Source organism: Mustela nigripes, chromosome 4 (assembly GCF_022355385.1).
Source record: "Mustela nigripes isolate SB6536 chromosome 4, MUSNIG.SB6536, whole genome shotgun sequence".
NCBI lineage: Eukaryota > Metazoa > Chordata > Mammalia > Carnivora > Mustelidae > Mustela > Mustela nigripes.
The window spans coordinates 45,303,725-45,323,592 of NC_081560.1; the positions used below are offsets into that span (position 1 = coordinate 45,303,725).

At 53.2% G+C, this 19,868-nt stretch overlaps 1 protein-coding gene and 1 long non-coding RNA gene across 2 annotated transcripts; one reads left to right on the top strand and one right to left on the bottom strand.

Annotated features, from left to right (window-relative positions):
* Window positions 1-6,262: 6,262 nt before the first annotated feature.
* On the bottom strand, window positions 6,263-17,914 carry GHRHR (growth hormone releasing hormone receptor). Its single transcript, XM_059395670.1, has 13 exons — window positions 17,858-17,914; window positions 15,578-15,680; window positions 15,349-15,456; window positions 14,596-14,693; window positions 13,448-13,545; window positions 12,625-12,757; window positions 11,122-11,275; window positions 10,799-10,859; window positions 10,295-10,364; window positions 9,524-9,615; window positions 8,828-8,957; window positions 8,193-8,234; window positions 6,263-6,388 (listed from the first exon to the last, which is right to left on the bottom strand). The coding sequence occupies exons 1-13, from the start codon at window positions 17,912-17,914 to the stop codon at window positions 6,263-6,265; spliced, it is 1,272 nt and encodes a 423-aa protein (XP_059251653.1).
* Window positions 12,637-19,408, top strand: LOC132014991 (uncharacterized). The gene is made up of 3 exons (XR_009403511.1): window positions 12,637-12,709; window positions 15,570-15,693; window positions 19,347-19,408. It is a non-coding gene; the product is annotated as an uncharacterized LOC132014991 (long non-coding RNA).
* Window positions 19,409-19,868: the final 460 nt, after the last annotated feature.

Sequence of the window (19,868 nt, forward strand, 5' to 3'; positions counted from 1 at the left end):
ACCCCAACACCACTCCACGTCACCCCACCCCTGCCTGGGCCCCCTTATCATCACCAGCCTTCATGCTGGGGGACTCCCATGCCCAGGGGATGCAGCCCCCACCCCCCCACACACTGTTCCCTCCAGCAATGTCACCTTCCATTCCAGTGGGGGCCCGTCCATGCCTAGAAACCTTACCCGCAGCCACACTCATCCCCTCCGACGCACCACTAGTCCTGCCAGACCTCTCCCTCAACACTTCACCCAAACTACTGTCCCTTCCGCACCCTGACCTGCCGGTCTGCAGCACAGACCCTTGTCTGCAAATACAGTGACGTCTTTTGGGCAAAACCCCAGAAGACGCTCTGCCAGATAGTGCCCCCCAGGAGAAGTAGTGTCACCCCAAATTATTGCTCTCGGCCGGGAGCCAGGCCATCAACACTGCCTGACAATTTCAGGTATTTCTCACCAATGGCTTCAACCCTCTCCTGCCACTGCTCTTTCCAATGTTCTTTGTTCTCAAGAGCCCCCCGTTTCCTCCATTACCACCCACGTGCCGGCAGACAGCCTTGCCTTCGTGGTAAATGCCACCGCCAGCAGACACCCCTTTCCCTGGTCACAAGCCTTGCTCTATATAACATACTTCCAACAGCTCTCGGGATTGAACCTCCCTAACCTGGCTTTCCTGGCCCTATGTGAGCTGGGGATAGCCCACCCACCATCTCGGTTCCTTTTCTCACTATATTCCTCTAGCTAGTGATATATTTCACTATATTACTATAGCTATACCTATATGGAATATAGCCATATTCTATAGCTAGAACCTTCAGCTCCCCCCCAAACACCACGTTCCTTCTTACCTCAGGGCCTTTGCACATCATTTCCTCTACCTAGAAAGTGGATATTAATCCATTTCTTCATCTGGCCAACTCATACTCATGGTTTTAATTTCAGCTTAGATGTCACTTCCCAAGAAAACTTTTTTTTTTTTTTTTTTAACATTCCCAGACTAGTTTTGGTCCTTGACATATTTGTTCTTATGGTCCCCTGTTTCTCCTGGCACACCTGCCGCCATTATGAGGCAATAGTTTGAGTGGCCCGATCGCCTCCCAGCACAGGACATCTGTCAGGTTTGCAGCCAGCCAGCAAATGCTGAGCGCCCTTCCTATGTCGGAGGAGCTTGCCACGGTCTGCAGGCCCTCTCCAAAGGCAGAAGTCAGAACTGGCTGCCCCAGCTTCCCCGCCGTGTCACTGGTGGGCAGGGCCAGGACCTCATCTGTAGACTTCGTTTCAGAAGAGAAAAGCACGAGGAAGCCCGTGCCAGGTGGAATCAAATTTTTAGCAAGCAGGGCTGTGGAGAAGTTCGGCTTTTCAGAACAGCCAGGAGTGTGTGTCTGGCATTCTGTCCACAGTATTCCTGGTGTGAACAGCTGTGTGTGCGAGCAAAAGGGGTACGTGGGGGAATCTGTCACAGTGATCCTCTGGTGTGGGCTGGGCGCTACTAATGGCTGCGCTTCTGGAGACAAGTGAGCGCCTCCTGTCCCTGAATACACCGAGTTTCTGTTTAACCCAGCCTGAGGGGTCCTGTTGTTTGCAGTAGTGTACTCAGTCATACCTGCTCTAAACAGACCCAAAGCCTCCTACGTAGGAACATTCGGGGGTTGTCTGCCCCTATTTCCAGGCTCTAGCAAAGTGTCTGCTGCCTAAGCAAGTGCTTTGGAGATCTTCACCAACTGAACGAACAGGCAGCCCAGCGGGGCTCAGAGCCCGAACAGGAGCGCTCGTGAACATCCCTGGGGATGCCAGGCCTGGGTCCGATGCCCGCATTCTCGTCCTTCCAGACCCGTCCTTCCAAGCATTGCTTCCCAAGCTGAAATCAGCCACACTCTTGCTTCCTGCCCAGCAGATGGTGACCCTTGGCCTGGTGAGGTTCTAAGGTCTATACAACTGACCCAAGTCCTCCCCCCCAGGAGGCCTTCCCTGACTGCTGCAGCCCTCCCCCACACTCTGTCCTCTGAGCTTCCACAGCCCAGAGGGTCTGAGTCTCTCACACGCCTGTTCTTACATCCAGGTTAGGGCTCACCCCTGGCATAGCCCACACATTCCTGGGGGCTCCCTACGGACAAGGAATGGCTAAACTCTCATTTTTATCCCTGCCTCTGCCCCACGTTGTAGAGAAGCACAGGCTGACCACAACAGGAGAGAAGTCGAATTTCTTCCTTCCCTTTCAGAAACTCCTTTCAGGGCCTGAGGAGCAGCTTGCTGGAAGGAAGATCGGTGCGGGTGATGGCAAATCCTGCCCTCCCAGCCCGTACAAAACCAGGGGCCCAGAGCAGCCGCCTTCTGGTCTGAACTCCGCATGGAGTCTTCAGTGAACACCAGTTCTCCTGTCTCTCCAGTACTCCCTCTTCTTCCCAGTTTCGTCCACCTCAAAACTGGAACCATCCTTTGCTGGCCAGAGCAGAAGCACCTTCTTCCAGCAGCTCCATAGGCTCACTGTGCCCCAATACCAGTCCCTGAGAGTCTCGAGCCCTGTTCAGTGGTCAGTCCTTACAGGGGGCACAGCGTAAGCCCCGCCAGGGTTCCCAGCTGCACTTATCCTGCCACCTGGTGGCCAAGTAGAGAATTGCTCTTCTCAACTCCCCTCATTCAATGTCCCTTCTGAGCCCTCCTAAGTCACCTGATAAACCTCTCTTTCCTGCCATGGATGTGCATGCTGAGCCCTGAGAAGGGAAGGGTTGGCCAGTCAAGGAATGGGCCCAGGAACCACGAGAACCATCACTGTAGTCCCAGTCCAGATCCCGTGGTGGAAGAGACTAGAAAAGCAGTAGGAATTTGAGGTTCCAGTTGAAACCGGAAGGGAGCAAGGTGTAGACTTCCAGCCACAAATGAAGCTTCTTCTAGCAAAGGGATGGAATTCAGGGAATGAACTTCTGCTTCCACCATGGCTACCTGCACGAAGTAACCATGAAGGCTAACTGCTAACTAACCACTCACGCTAACCATGAACTAACCATTAACACGAACTACTAACCAGCAGAACTCCCAGAGCCCACCATTTGATCCTCAGGCTGACAGAGCCATTGATGATAGTATGAGACAGAGAAACCGTCGCACTCACCCCCTTTGTGCCAGAATGCACCAGGGCCAGCTGTTGGGGACATAGCCTACCAGGAGGAATTAGAATTCTTCTCATGTGCATTGCATGGGGTCAAACATTCTAGGTCTCGGAGTTTGTTCTGAAGATTTTCTCTTGTTGAGATGTACGTGAAGAATTGTCTGCAAGGAAGTTTGCCATCAAAACTACTGATTTTTTTTTAAGATTTTATTTATTTATTTGACAGCGATCACAAATAGGCAGAGAGGCAGGTGGCAGGGGTGGGGGCGGGGAAGCAGGCTCCCCACTGAGCAGAGATAGGGGCTCGATCCCCGGACCCTGGGATCATGACCTGAGCTGAAGGCAGAGGCTTTAACCTACTGAGCCACCCAGGCGCCCTGTAACTACTGATTTTTTTAAATTGGGAGCAAAACTGCAGCAATAGAAGATATGTCAAGTAGTTATTGGTTAAAGAAAGAATATTCACTTTACTGGGAGATAGTAATAATAATAATTCACATATTGTAAATGTCACCCTTTTCAACTATACAATTCAGTGGTTTCTAGTGAATTCTAGAACATTTCATCACCCCTGAAAGGAACCCTGTAGCCACTGGGGGAGGAGGTGTCAGTCCCCATTTTTCCCTTCTCCAGCCCCTGAAAACCTCGAACCTACTTTCTGTCTCTACAGATTTGCCTATTCTGGACATTTCACATAAATGGAATCCTACCATATGTAGCCTTCTGTGCCTAGCTTCTTTGAGTCCATCCATCCAGCACATGTCCATACTTTGTTCCATTCTATTACAGAAAAATATTCCATATTATGGATCTGTGTCATTTTGTTTATCCACCCGCCAGCTGAGGGATATTTGAGTTTCTGTCTTCTGGCAATGAGCCATACCACTGCTGGGATGTAGGACTCATGCACCACTTTTCGTACAGACAGAGGTTTTCCATGCTCCTGCCTAGGTGTCTTGGAGTGGATTTGCTGGGTCCTATGGCAATGCAACGTAGGACTTTTTGAGGGACTATCAGACTTTCTGCCAAACCAACTGTATCACTACATCCCCACCAGCAACGTAGAAGAATTCCAATTTTCTCCACAACCTGGCCAATGCTTGTTGCTCTCTATTTTTTCATTTCAGCCATCCTGGTGGGCCGAATCAATATCTCATTGTGGTTTTGATTCGCAGTTTCCCAAAGACTAATGACCGTCAGCATCTTTTTATGTGTTTACTGGCCAGTAAACACATAAACACAGTGTATGTTTGTTTGAAGCATAAAAAATACAAATTTATAAATACAGTATGATCTCAAGATGGTTCAGAAATGCAGAGAAAAATAAATCTTTCAGAAGATATATCAAAATATCAATAGTGACTGTCTTTGGGTAATGAGATTATGGCTGATTTTTATTCCTTTTTAAATTCTGGCTACGTCTCTCGATGCCCTGCAATGAATATGAATTCCCTGAGGAATTCAATTCCCTGAGGCTAAAGGAAAGTTCTTAGACTGTAGTCACACCTTGACATTTATCTGACCAAGAAGGTGCTGGGTGGCCAACGATGTGACCCTGGGTTTCATCTGGCTGAGTCTCCCTGCACTGAAACCCTCATGCCTGGGAGGGAGGAGGGTGTGCATCAGAGCAAGAATGTCAGGGAAGACTGGAAGTCTTCCTGGAGGCCAGAGAATGGAGCTGAGCTTTTGCACCACAGATTGCTGTGGGCTGACCAAGGACGGGAGCGATATTATCCTGACCTGCAGAGTCCATTTCTGCCTGTTCTCTGCACTCAAATCTCCCATCAGTCTACAAACACATTCCCAGGGACAGCACCCAGGTCTCATTCTCCTCCCTGCCGCCAAGGAAGAGAGTGGGGGAAGGGCTGACCCTTCAGATGCGTTACTTCCTGGGCCTTCCACCAAGTGGGGGGGGTGGGGGAGGCAGCAGAAAATAGGCTATGAGCACAGGAAGGCACACAATGGAGAGAACCTGAGGGAAAGACCTAGAATTGGGACATCTCCGAGACGGAGAAAAATAGGGAAAGGGACCTGAGTGGATTTCCAGAAGAACAAACCCAAAAGGCTAACGGGCAGGCAAGAGAAGCTCACACTCATTAGTTATCAGAGAAATGCAAATTGAAACAACAATGAGATGTCACTTTACACCCATTTGACTTGCAAACATTAAAAAGCTGGGTAATGCCAAGTGTTGGTGGAGCTGCCGGTGGGAGTGCAGGTTTTGCGGAGCATTCTGGAGCGCAATCTGGCGGTACCTGATCCTGGAAGAAAAGGCATACGTGATGACCCGGCACTTTTGTTCCCGGGGCTGTGTCCCGGAGAAAGTCTCACTTACACAGGTGCATGAGGGGACAAGCTTGTGAATATTCACCTACAGGGGAGAGGGGGAGACGGGAGCGGTCAGACGTGGGCGATGACACCATGTGGCACCATATGGTAGTCAAAACAAGGGACCAGATGAGCACACGGCAACACGGGTGGATGTCTTCAAAGCAGAGTGCCGACGGGAAAATGTTAGAAGCAGAATGAAGCATATAACCGACAAAATTTATGCAACTCGAAAGTGCAGACACACACAAAATACTACGTATTTTGCAAAAACACACAGAAACACAAATATTCACATGAAACACGTGGGGACGCTTGCCTGTGGGAGGAGAGGGATGGGACTGGAGATAGAGACAAAAAGAGAACACGTTTTAAGAATAAATTAAACAAGAGGATTCTTGCACAGACTAACAATGGGGACGAAATGGATGGGGGAATCATAAAGGCACATCCGCACCAGAGATCCAAATCAAGGCTGCAGGTCCCGCCCCTGTGGCGGCGCAGGTGTCCACTCAAGCTCTGTATCTATTCATTTACAAGTTTATTGGCTCCTCTGGCCTTGAACTATGGCCCAAACTCCAGGAGGAGGAACAGGAGAATAGAGACAGAGCAACCAGGGACGTCAGAAGTAGACACACAGGGGCCGAGGGTCAGGTGCAGAACAGGTGCAGGACAGGGTGAAAGGTTTGCCCCGGCCCAGAGCAAGGCAGCAGCTGGGATGGAGGCGTGGCCTGAGGGTTCTCAGGGTGCCCATCCCTCTTGGTCCTGCAGAGGGCAGTGAGCCCATTGCAGCTGCCCAAGCCCCGGTGTGCTCTCCAGTAGAGTGATGTGGCTAACCTAGCAGACAGATGTCAACGCCTTCACCCCAGAGCGAGAAGGCGTTGTCCACTTGGTGTGGGTCCTCCGGGCTGGTAGAAGCTCAAGCTCATGGCCGCGCCACCTCCGTAAGATCTCGGTCTTTACCTCCAGGGGCAAGGGAGAGGATGTTAGGAAGGTCCCACTGCTACTTCTGTACTCCACCCCAGGGGGACTGAGGGTCTAGGGAGAGACGACGCAGGAGAAACAGAGACACGGACTCCTGGGAGAGGAGAAGCCAAGACTGACCAGAGCCATCACTAAGCTTTATCTCTGAAAGACACGACCTCCTCCTTCCTGTGAGCATTCCTGGCCAATCCCTTTAGCTCTTTACTCTAGTTTTTAGCACTACCTTTGTATGAGTCCAGTTAAAGACATTTTCTAGGGGTGCTTTCTTCTGTTTGTGGCCAACTAGCCCCACCGTCCTCCCTGAGTGGCCTCCCACCCCCTGCTCTGGGATTCAGTCCTGCCCTGCCCACTTAACTAAATGATGGCCACTGGGAACCTGTCCCGAGGATATGACCTAAAGGGCGAAAAGATGGAATCCCATCTAAGGAGCTGAGGTAAGGGGACTGGGACTCCTGAAAGAAAAACAGCTAGGTTGGGAGGGAGGACAGGGGGGGCAGGGAAATATGAACTGAGACATCTCCAAGGTGCTATTGGGGTCAAAGGGAGCTGAGAGGCTGTGACACACACACACCCCCCCACCACCAACAGAGCCGAACTTGGGCTGTAGTGAAAGATAAAAGGGAGACAGATTTCTATTCAAAGTAAAGGTGAGCTTCCCCTCATAGATGCTTAACAACAGAAGAGGTATTTTTGAGTAGTAAGCTCCCCATCACCAGAGGTATGTGACTATTTGGTATCCAATAGGATTTCCCAGGACAGATTCTTTCACAGCTCTCCTTGGAAGCCTCTTTCCCAGGTCCCTCTGGCCACAGCCAGGGCTGTTCCCCACTCTTGTCACTGTCCACAGGACTCAAGAGCCACTACAACAAATACCAAAGTCCTGTGTCTGCACCCAGACACCAGATAAGGCTGTGTGAGGCTCAGGGAGGCTGCAGTGGGAGTAAAGAGTCAGCGGGGCGGGAGCCAGTCAGGGACAGAGGTGGCAGGAGAGGGGCGAGCTCCATTCCACAGCTGGCAGAGGGCACGTGCATCTCCAGCGGATCAGAGCCCATGGCAAATCCATGCTGCCCGAGGAACCCGTCACTCTGCCATGCACACAGCTGCAGGGCATGGGGTGTAGGGCACTGAGATAAATTCTCCTGCCTTTCCCACAGAGCTAGTCTGTCCTAAGGGAGAAATGCAAGGTGCCTCTTGGGTGGGATGTTTTCCTTTTCCACTCTCTGCCATCTTTCATATCTCTACAAGCATATCAGCACCATCGGTGTAGTCATGGGTGTGTCCTCCTCTGGTTGGTCTCTTCTCTTCATCAGCCCCTCCCTTCCAGGTGCTTTCTCTCAGGATTCCCTGGCTCTGTTCTTCATCATCCTCACTGCTGCTGCACCAGACTCTGTTTTCCTCATTCCCTTTATGTCTGCCTCTGACTCTCAATTCTGTTGTCTCTGTTTTCTCTGTCTCTCCCAGAGCCGGCTCGTTCCCTCCTCCACTCTCCCTTTTGTTCGGTTTTAAGAACACAGAGTTGGGGGATCCTTTTAGACCATCCCTGGTCCTGAATGGATAGTATATTTGGTCCAACCCAGAGGAGGAATGGATAAAGGACATTAACATGAAGCAATCAGGTTCAGCTTGATCTAGAAACTCGGGACAAACTAAGCCTCCCAAACGATCACAAGAGTCAAGATTTGGATTGAGTTGGGATTTGCAGGGTCTGGGAAGAAGATGAGTGGCCTTAGTTCTGGCAGGAGAGGAGACTCAAGGACTAAGAATAGCCAGCAGAGTTATATACCTCTTGGTTGAGAAAGCAATACAGGACAGCAACGATGAAGCCCTGCAGGGCCAAAGAGAAAGGACCACATCAGAATATGATGGCCTGGCCACAAGATGTCCACAATCCTTCTACTATATTTTCCTCCACCCACCCCCAGGATGTGGCCTGGGCCAGGTCTTTGGGGAAAGGGAAGGAGGTGCGTTCATCTTACTACATGCCAGGCACGCTGTCTCGTGTAGTCATTGTGGAACGCCTGCTAAAGCTATTTCTCTGATTTTCCTATTAAGCACAGATCCTGGCACATAATAGGTGCTCAGGAAATGTTGGGTAGACAGATAAGTGTATGAGAGATGCATGGGTGGATGATGAATGGATAGATGAATGAATAAGTGAGTGATAGATGCATGCGTAAAGAGGTACGTGGCTGGCTGGCTGGCTGGCTGGCTGGATGGATGGATAGATGGATGGATGGCGAAATGGATGAGTAGATGGGCTCAGGGGAAGTTGAATGAATAGAGAGATGGATGGATGAAAGAAAGAATAACCAAGCCTGATAACACTTAACCTACCATGAACTCAGCCATACCAGTGGGCAGCACTGCCTCCCTCCTGCCCAAGGACTTGGTGGAAAGAGTCCCTGTGGGGTTCCTCACCTGGAAAGAGCCCAGTCCCAACTCCAGGGGAAGGCGGATGCTCAGGCCCACACTGTCGGGCAGAAAGTTGAAGATGACATAGTGAACTCCAAACAGCGGGATAAGGAGAAGCGTGGATTTAGAGAGATGCCTGCAAGAGAAGACAAGCCCTAGGCACCCAAGGTTGAGATTAGAAACTCCCACATGCCTCCTGCTCACTCCCACTTCCCTTCAGTTCCCCATATAGACTCTCTGCATCAGGTACCCTGGAGAACACCAGCCTCCCCAAACACAGTGTGGTGCAATGCAGGGCTTCCTTACTTTGGGGCCATGAATCTTGCTGTTCTTGCTGCCAAATGCTCCATTTATTCAACATCTACACATAAAAGTCTATTTCAAAGACCACCTCCTCCAGGAAGTCTTCCCTAATCATATCTCATTCCCCTCGCTCCATCTAGAAAAGTTTTCCTTCCGCGGGATCCCACAGAAATGGACCTGACCACTCATCAGTCCATTTGGCCTGGTAACTGGATACTTGGAGCCTGATCCTCCCCACACTGTGATCTCCCAGAGGGCAGGGACCAGATCTGTTCTCTCTCTCTGGAAGCTTAGGTAGGACCACAGTCCTGGATAGTGAATGAAATGGAACTACACTGACTCCCACTCCAGTTATGGCCCCAGGGTCCCCAAAGGCACTCATGTGTACCCACACATTACCAGTACTGAGACTTGGCACGGAGGCTGCCCTGAGCCGGCTCCAGCTTCCTCAGCAGGACACAGATAATATTGAGAAAAAGCCCAAAATTCACCTGGAAATAGAAGTGCAGGAAGGTGAAAGGCAAGAGTCAGGGGGTGGCCCCGGTGGCCTGGGATAGGACCTCTTTGAGGATTAGAATTCCTAAATCCTTGAGACACAGGGGTGTGCAGGGGGAGGGATGTTCAGGTTGTTAATCCAGAACTTGCATCCTAGGTCCCCCTCCCTCTCCAGCCCGGGAATAAAGGGCTGGGGGGAGGGTCAGAACTTGTCATCCTGCCTCCATCGCCTCCCAGGTCTACTCTGACAAAGTAGGTGTCCGTCCTTTTGATAATATTGGAGGCAATGCACACATTCCCTGAGGCCCTGCAAACCAGCCCAGGTGACCTGGTTTGCAGCATGGGGGCAGGCAGTCGGCTCAGCTACCGCCCTCCTTCTGCTCCCCACACTAGCCTCGCTGCAGTGGGACATGACCTACAGTCAGGCACTGAATTCATCAGGACTCCGCACGAGAAGGAGCCCGAGTGCTGTGGAGACCACCCCCACCCCACCCCACCCTGGCGCCCAGTTTCACCAACACTGAGGTCCAGAGAGGGCCGCTCAGACAAGCCTGCAGAGCAGGGCTAAAGAGCCCAGGTATCCTGACTCCCAGCATGGAGTCATGTTTCCTGTCGGACAGCCACCTCCACCGACCCAGGGAGCAGAAAGCAGAGAGCGTGGCCTGAGGGACTGACCCCAACAGAGAGGACGATCGGCCCTTTGATGATCCACCAGTAAGGAGAGCTGTCATCCAGGTCCCAGCACCTAGGGAGAAGACAAGCCAGAACTGATGGGGGGGTACCAAAAATGTCTGCCCAGTCTGATCTCCTCTCCCAGCCAGTTGGGACCCCTTCCAAAGGGACACGGCAATCCTTGTTGGGCTAACCCCCTCTCTCTCCACCTAACTGCTTCTTGCTGGCCCCAGAACCTCCCCTTGTTCTAGGAGGCCCTATTTAGTGTGTTCCCAAACCCCACCTCTCCCTGAGCCCAGCACCCCGAGCATCTGAGGCCCCCTTCCACCTCGGGTCCTGCCTTCCACACTACCCACAATGACCTTCCCATCTTGCACCCAAGCCTGGGTGTTCCCTGAAGGCAGGGCCAGAGTCTCCTCCTCTTCTCCCCAGATTGGAGGACCACCACACTGCCGGTTGGTCCAGCCCATACCCAACACAGTGGGATGTGATTCCCCCCAGACTCACGCCACATCCTCGAAGACCACTTTGCAACACACCCACATGGCAGTGAAGAGCAGGGGAAGCCCTGTGGGGGTACAGAGGAGACACAGTAAGGGGTCTGTGTCCTTGGCTCAGAGACTTGCGCCTACCTGCTGCCACCACTGCAGGCTACATGGGGCACCGGGAAGGTGGTTACCAGGAAGCCAGAGAAGTAACCAGCTGCTGTTCCTTCCCTGCTCTGGGTCTTGCGTCACCATCAGTGAGCAAAAGGGACCTTTGGTTGAGCTCCCTGTGCATCCCCAGCCCTCCCCTAGCCCTACAGTGCCCCACCCAGCCTCGGCACTCACCCCAGCCAGCAAGAACCAGCCACCAGAAGGCTCTCCTTGTGCTGGGCGACTTGGAGACCAAGAGGTGGGTCAGGAATGCAGCTTCTACCAAGAGCCAGCTGAAGTTGGTCATGGTGGCAAAATGGGAGGTGGCCACGGAGACCTTACATAGAACCTGTGGGTTGGGGTGTGGCTTTTTTGGAGCTGGACATCCACTGGAGTCCCTACTCCACTCAGGCCCCTCCCCCTCAGGCTGTCCCAGAGGGGCCGTGATAGTATAATGTGGTGGTTAACCGCACAGACTTGTGATCTGAGTTCACACCTAGCCTGCATTAGCTGGGTAACCTCTTCCGACCTCGCGTTCTTGACTGTCAAAGGAAATACTCCCAATTCCTATCAAATGCCTCATCATGAGGACGAGATGGAAACGCTGCGTAGGGATTGCTACTATTTGCTCTTTTGGTCAGTCCTTCCTGACCCCACATCACAGCCACAGAGCTGTGGGTATGGAGCTCCGTTCATTCCTGCAAATGTATGGGCCCTCACACGGCCTTCACTAGTTCAGCGTGGGACTCGCTCATCTGTCAGGGGCAAGGAGCACCACCCCTGAGCTCAGGCAGCCTGAGCTTGGACCCAGGCCCACACACATATAAATGGAACTAAAATGAAAACATACCCAGGAAATAAAAGGTGGTAATATATGCAATGAAGCATTTAGAGCAGTGTCACTTGGAAGTGCTCAGTTCATATCATTATTACTAGCTTTTCTTTCATTCGTTCATTAAGGTCATTGTGGGTTTGTCCCTCTGCGTATCTGTCCACTTCCTGCACAGTTAGTGTTCCTGGGGGGTGCGGAGCCTCCACACTATCCCCAATGGCCTTGGATTTTCATTCTCCTGTTTCTCCTACCTTCCTGTCCTGCTGTGACCTCTCTGGTCCTTGGACATGCTTCATGTGTTCCCATCTGCGAGAGTCTATTCACCCTGGCCCCTCCGTTGAATGTGTCTCCCCTCCCCTTCACCCCTCCCAGCTCCAGAACCATCTCCTCCCTGAAGCCCAGTCCTCAACACCCCCTGCCCTACTCGGTGGTCCCATAATCAGGTGCATTCTGCCCCCCCCCCCCCCCCGCCCCAAGGCCCCTTGGATGCTTCTTGAGGGAGGGACCCAGCTCCACCTCACCCCGCACATACCCACACCCAGCCCCGGACAGGCTGGCATGCGCAGGCAGGGAGGGAATGCAGAGACTGCTGGGGTGAATACGGGCCAGGTCAGAGTATGGAATAAGAAATGGAAAGGGGAACACGGAACTCGGGGAAGGACATGAATGGGCCCCACAGTCCAAGAAATAGCATGGGGATTTAGGACCTGACTCTGTGGAGGGGCGGGTGTTTCCTGCTCTGTTATTAGCAATTGTAGAGCCCCAGGGTCAGCCCACAGGATTGGGCGGGCTGGCGGGGTGGGGCACATCTCTATTTCTCACACGGCCTTCCTTCCCCACCCACCCCGGGGCCTTCCAGTTGTTACAGTGGAGAAGCTGCAGTGGTCTGTGTTCTCCCCGTGGAAGAGGGTGGCGTCCTTCAGGAACACAGCGCCCGCCTTGAGGATAAAGGTGACAAACAGCTGGGTGTGGATGTAGTTCCGGGGACAGTGGAGCCTCCTGGAGGAGCGGGGAGGGAGGAGGGTGAGCGTGGTGGGAAGCAGACTTGACTGACTTGAGCCACACTGGGCGGCACTTGGAGTGGCCGTGCGGGACAGCTGACCAACCACTGCCCCGGGCTCAGCACTGGGGAGAGGACAGAGAGGACCAGTCCCTCCCTTCAGGGGCTCCGAGTCCGGGGACAGAGGCAGAAAGGGCAGGATACCACCCAGGGGAGCCCCCTCGGTGCTCAGAGAGATGAGGCACAGCCCCGTGAGACAGACAATAGCACAAGCCATGTTTTGGGGCTCAGACTCTAAAGCTGGAGGGCCTCCAGAGGGGCAACGATCAAAGGGCTGGAAGAGTCAAGAAGGGTTTCGGCGGGGGGAGGGGAAAAGGATTCTTGAAGCAGTTGGGAGCTGGGTTTCGGATTTTACCAGATACAAATATATCAAGAACAAAGCAACTGGGCATTCCAAGCAAATAGAGTAAGTTCCACATGAAAAACGGTATAGAAATGGCAGTGAGTCCCGGAGGGGCTTTCCAAGGGGTAGAAAGGGGACATGCAGGGGGAAGGAAAGGAAAAGCCAGGAAGGGCCATGGTGCCTAGATCTGGGAACCTCCTGGATATCCAGGCAAGGAATCAGGCTTAGTGCTGCGGGCAATGGGGAGGCAGGGAAGGTTCTCGAGCAGGCAAAGAGGACGGCAAACCTGAGAGCAACCAGGATGGCAATGGCCACAATGAGGGCCACTACGGAGATGCTATGGCCCAGGGTATAGATGATCTTCACCGTGGAGAAGAAGGATTTCTGGCAAGATAGAGACAGAGGAAGTCTCAGCAACTGCACTTTCGGGGAAGGGGAGGCTTGATGACCAAGCAGGTGAAGGCTCTCAGTTCTACCCCCAGAGCACCCCATTTGGGGCAGGGGCACCTGTGGGAACTGGAGCAAGCTCCCTCAGGAACAGAAGTGTTTGTTTACAGCCTGTCTTGCACCTGACCTGCTGGTGGGCAGAAGGGGCGGGGTGGGGGGGGGTGAAGGGGAGTGGCCTGGGAGTGAGACAGTTGACTCTCAGTGTTACTGGGGCCGGACAGGCAGCAGAGAAACTACTGCTTCATTTATTCATGCATTGGTATGTTCTTCATTCACTGAGGAATGAGAAAAGCTCAAGAGGAGCTGGGGCTTGTTTACTGAATCCTACTTGCTTACTGTCTTGGGCACACCACATGCCCCGAAGTAAGGGGGCAGCCAGCAACAGCCACAGGGAAAAGTGGAAAAGATGGAGTTGGATGGGGTAGCCCGAGGAAGGGGATCGGGACCCCTGAGGGGTGTAGGCAATCACCACCTGTGTCTGTCTTCTCATCTGAAAAATGGTCAGACTCAGACCTTGCCTTGCAGGGCTGAGGGGAAAGAGGTATAGGACTGTGGGTACCAAAGCACCTTGCAGAGGCCCTGCTCAATTCGGAAGTGTGGGGCATGTACACCACTCCATGGACTGAGGACTGGAGAAGGGAAGGAGTGTGCCCAGGACCACTACGAGCCTCTGTTTCCCTGGAACCGCTCAAAGCTCCTGCCCTGGGGTCCTGAGCACAGAGAGGGCACGCCAAGGAGACGGCAGCCAGCACACCTCCCACACTGCCCTCTGCCTCCCCTCTTTCCCAGCACCGTGGCTCATGAAGCACCCCTAAGCAATTAGCAAAAGACCATGGCCCTCTCTCTTCTAGATACTGCCATCTTCTGGAAGCTTCTGCAATTAATAGTCCAACCTGCTAGTTACAGTGGGAATGGTAACCCCTCCATTGTGTGGCCCACCATCCCTACAAATATTCATGGTGACTCTTGCTCCAAGAAGCCTCTTACCTCCTCCATCAGCAGCTCTAGGGGCACAGGGCAGGCCACGGGGTAAGGTGGGAAGGGCTCGGACCAGCCTGTGATAGTGCAATCCCTCTTCACGACCCCTGGAAGGCAGGCAGAGGTGGGAACCGAGAACAGGTTATCCCAGCATGGGTTGGGGAGTCATGGACCATCCAGAGTCTGCAGACAGCTCCTCCCAGTGGCAGAGGTGAGGGTGGCCTTCTCTCCATGGACCTGGGTTCCAGGAGCAAGCCTTCCTCACTCCCCCCACTCAGCCGCTGGTAGCATGGGAATAGTCAGACAGACCCTCCTCCCCTCCACCCCATAGGTAGCCCTCCTGCTAACACCCACAGAACATTCCCTTGGGGTCAGGCCCTGGGTCCTGCACTTCCACGCTCTCCTCACCAATCCTCACCCCCTCTGAGGTTAAAGTTCTTATTTTCCCCAGGTCACAGGTCAGGAAGCTGAGCGTTTGGAGGTTGAGTGACTAGCCCAACGACACATGGGAAGATGGGAAGTTGGTGTTCAAATCCAGATCTACTGCCCCCGTTCAAATCCAGATCTACGGCCCCCGTTCAAATCCAGATCTACTGCCCCCGTTCAAATCCAGATCTACTGCCCCTGTTCAAATCCAGATCTACTGCCCCCGTTCAAATCCAGATCTACTGCCCCCAAAGCCAGGGAGGCACCTGCATATTCTGGCATCACCAGATGAAACCACCTCTCCTCCCCACTCACCTCCACACCTGGAACCCTCACCTGGTTCTGAGCTGAAGTGAGAGAAGAAATCAGGGCAAGAGAGAGTCACCCACTCGCCAGAGGCCCCCGTCGGCCAGCACAGCAGCCCATCCCACATCCTGGGGCAGCCTGCAGAGAGAGATGGAAGCACAGCAGACTCAGGGGTCCAGGCCCTTCCAGCATGGGGAGGGATTTGGCTGGAGGAGATAAAGGAATCTAGAAGTCCCTCCCTCTCTCCCCAGCGCCATACCCAGCGTGGTGTTGGGCATCCATTCTGCCGCTTGCTGACATGACCTCTCATCCTCTCTCAGTTGGGTGATGAAGTCACACTCTGGGTGCACCTGGCCGGATACCTGCAGGAAGGAGGTAAGGGGATTGGCCAAGCTGATCGGCGGCTCCTTCTGGGTTCTCTGATCCCTAAGACCTTAGAAGAGAGACAAAGCCTGATGCCTTTCTGCGCCCTTTGCTCCTAAGCACAGGGCCTGGCTCCCAGTACTGGCAAGGGTACTTGTGGAGGAGGGAAAGGAGGAAGGAAGGAAGAAGGAAGGACGGAAGGAAGAGAGGGGGGGACGTGGGGAGGGAGAAAGGAAAGAAAGATGGGCATTTGGACAGGTGATTCCCATTCATCTCTTGGGAGTTAAGTTCTGAGACACGTTGAACTCGAGTCTTCTGAAGATCTCCTGGAGCTGGCTGAGCCCACGACCTGTCTGTGCCGGGCCTTTCCTCCGTCCCTGCTCTCCTAAGCCCGTTCTGCACTCCTGCTCCCTGGGTGCAATCCTGCACAAAGGACCTTGGTAGACAGAACAATGCCCTCGTCCACGCAACAATGTCTACGTCCTAATCCCTGAAAACTGAATATGCTCTCTGGCAGGGCCAGAGGGATTTTGCAGCTGGGATTAAGGTAACGATCTTTTGATGGGGAGTTTATCCTAGATTATCTGGGTGGACAGGAGGTCCTTCTAAGAAGGAGGCAGGAATGTCTGAGCCAGATAAGGAGGCGTGAAGGAGTCCGAGGGAAGGTGGGGGGAGGTAAGGGTTGAGGGGGGAAGAGAGAGAGAGCACACTTGGTTATGGTGGGGTGCACCCAGATGTGAGGAAGGAGACCCCCTCACTGCAGAAGGGAAGGCAATACAAGTTACCCGTATGGCCAAAAAGGGGGGGGGGGGAGGCAAAACAGGTGAAGGAGAATGGGAGCTCCAGGCTTCCAGGTATGGAATGAATAAGGAACAGGGAGGAAAGTTACAGCCCAGGGAATAAAGTCAAATAAAGCATTGTAGGTGATAGATGGGAGCCACACTTGTGGAGAGCACAGCATGACATATCAGCTTGTCAAATCACTATCTGGTACACCTGAAACTAATGTAACAAGGTGTGTCAACTCTGCTGAAATTACAAAAAAAAAAAAAAAGAGAAAGAAAGAAAGAAAAGAAGGAGGAGAGATTTATTAAGCACCCTATGCCCAGCCCTTGACAAATCAGATCCCACTCAATGCACAATAGCCCCAGTGAGCTGATATGATGTCCTTTATATAAGAGACAAGCTGGGCTCAGGAAAGGTGGGGGATTTGCCCAGGCCACACAACTAGTTTCCCTGGCACCAGATTCTAGCCCCAAGGCTGTGCACCTAGGGGCAGGTGCTGCTGGGCGCTTGGCAGGCCTGGCGGCCATGGGCACACACACACACACACACACACACACACACACGCACACACACAAGTCAGCGGAGGAAGGAGTCCTCAGTCTGTGTGCATTGAGCTTCCCACCCAGTACCCTGTACGTCCTGTCCTGGTCCCTGTGTCCCTTGCGGTAATTCCTGGAAAACATGCTGGGAAATTGCAGCACATGCTGGGAGGGCCCCTGTCCTGCACCCGACTCCCCGGCACATCAATTTGGCAAAAGCTCCTCCAGCCCCCAGCATGGGCATGGAGAAAGGAGCAGTTCCCCAAGTGCCAGCGGGGGAGCAGCTGTCCTCCACTCCCTGCGCAGGCCCACCTGGTCCCTGGCCACAGCCACTAAAGAGGCAGCAACCTGAGAAGAGTGTAGCTCCTGGGATGTGGGGGATGGGAAGGAGTCTGGAGATTTTGTGGAAGAATTAGGGACCTGTAGCTCAGAGAAGACTTGGAGGACACGAGACAGAGAAGAGAGGCCCTAACTGCCTCCCTGATTCAGAGTCTGTTTTGGGCGGACACAGTCTCTGTGGTCCCCCCCCCCCCACCCAGGGGGGTCCAGAGAGGCCCTGGAGGGAAGCAACAGGGAGGCTAAGTCAGCTCAGCCCGGTTTCCTAGCAGAGCTCCCCAGAGCCAAGCAGCTGAGGTGGTGGTGGAGGAGGGGGAGGAGAGGAATGAGGGGATGGGGCAGGATTTCTCTGAGCTATGGTCAGTAGTCTGCTTAGTAGGAAGAAACTGCTGTGCTGGGGAAGAGGCAGTGGGGACCCCACCAGGCCCCAGCTGGACCCCCACCCCAATAAGCCCTGAGGCTCCCAGATCCCGAGCCCAGCGGGAGAGGCAGGAGGGTGTGTGTTGGCTACTCACAATTGGCCATGGGCTCAGCAAAAAGAGGATGCAGGCACCCCATGCCCTGCTGTCCATGGTGGGGCTCCGAGTTGGCTCCCTCAGTCAGCGTCCTCGTCCTCGCTGTAAGCTCCAACCCTCTTCCCTCCCCACAGTCCCCTGCTTTTGCCGCCACGCCGCTGCCCCTGGCTTCTGCCTACTCTGGTGACTGTTTGCATAGGCAGAAGCCAGCAAAAGGGACAGAACCAGCTAAATATTCACAGGATTGCAGAACACGGTGCCCAGCTCAGCCCCAGCCCTCCAGTGGGCCTCCATGCCCCCATCCCCTCCCCCTTCTACTGTGTCCCTAAGTCTTCCCATGTGCCTGTCCTGACAGCAAGGGCTCAGAGATGTGAGAGCCACAGGACATTCCTTGCCCTGGCTGGTCAACATCCTTTTCCATTTCCTTCTCTGAGCCCAGCTTTCTGCCGGCCCACAGTGGAGAGAGCATCCCCCCACAAATGAAGGAGACTCAGAGAAGAAGATCTGGGCCCACCATCAGGGAGCCCCCAGTTTGGTTGGTGACCCGAGTCTCATCCACAGGGCTGCATGGTGGGGCCAGGGCTGTGGGGACACAGCAGGGATCGGGGCAGGTTGTCCGTGGGGGTTGCAGAGCAGGGATGACCTTAGAAAAAGAAACGAGATCACAAGCCCCTGCACGGGCCGGCCAAAAGTTGTCCTAGCAGCAGAGCCCCTACCAAAGCTGCTCCAGTGATTTTAGAACATTCAATTCCTGGTCACTTTTATTATAGTTTTAGACTTTAAAATGCAGAATCCCAGTTGACCAAGCTGAAGACAAGGCTCTGAGTCCCACCCAGATCTCATGCAGCCTTTGGGGCTTTGGAAGCACATGGTATCTTCCAGGGCCCTGGATGCCACTGTCCCTGGTTAGCCCTGATGTTTGTGCGTAGGTCTGTAGTCCCAGAGCCTGGCAGGCTGGATGTGGGTGACAACAAGCTTGTTTACAGCCTGCCCCAAATCATGAATGATGAAAGCTCCACACCCCTGCCTTGTGGACAGTGAGGAGTCATTTTACATCAACAAGGATTTATTTTTCTATTTGTATTCATCGCCGACAGCGTTGAAGAAAAATATTTTGAAGAGAAAGCATGAACCACCCACCCCAAGCCCCAGACCCCCTTCCCTCTCCCAAAGGTTTTCCTGCGGGTCACCCATGAAAACAGTGCAAACGGGGCACACACACAGCTCAGCTCCTCTCCAGGGTGAAGCAGAGCTCCTGGAGAGGCAGGCCAAGGGAGGACTCACAGGTGGGAGAGCAGAGCACTGAGCAGGTGTGGTTTAAACGGAAAGCTGGAACTTTCCATCCCCCAGCTATAAATGAGCAACAGTGCAAGGATACATACCACAATTAGCCCCTTGGTAATTAGTGTCAATGTCATTAGCATGAATGATGGTTAATAATGGATATTGACACTTAATAATCATTATCTAAAGTAATGGCTTTTCACAGGGAGTGATTTCATCCCCCACGGACTATTTGGCGATGCCTAGAGACAGTTTTCAGTACCCCAGCCAGAGATAACCGTGGCAAGGGCGGTGGCAAGGTGCTACGGGGGTATAACGATTGAAACCAGAGACGCTGTCGGACAGCCTACAGTGCGCAGGACAGCAGCCCCCGTGACCATATGAAGAATTCTCCGGTTTAAAAGGTCAGTGGAACTAAGGTTGAGAAGCCCTGCTCCAAGGATTCTCCAGGCCCATGGTCTTCCCGAAGAGACCAGGGTCACTGAACACCCTTCTCAACTACCTCTGTACCAACTCTAGTTCAAATTCTGCCTCCACCGCTGGCCAGCTGTGTGACCTTGGGTGGTCAGTTTTTTGAGCCTCAGTTTTCTGACTTGCCAGGGTAAGCAGACAAGAAAAGGCATATAAATTACCTCACAGAGAGCCTAGCTCACAGTGGACAATCATGAATGGTATTATGTAATAAGGAAGGACTGTCAGCCAACAACATTAGAACAACAATTAGAAC

Excerpts from the sequence above, each read along its gene's own strand:
- GHRHR (XM_059395670.1), bottom strand. The coding sequence starts at position 17,914 with ATGGACAGCAGGGCATGGGGTGCCTGCATCCTCTTTTTGCTGAGCCCA. Across the intron at positions 15,457-15,577 it reads GATGCCCAACACCACGCTGG|GCTGCCCCAGGATGTGGGAT; the intron begins GTATGGCGCTGG and ends CTCTCTCTGCAG. Across the intron at positions 8,235-8,827 it reads TGGGACTGGGCTCTTTCCAG|GGCTTCATCGTTGCTGTCCT; the intron begins GTGAGGAACCCC and ends TTGGCCCTGCAG.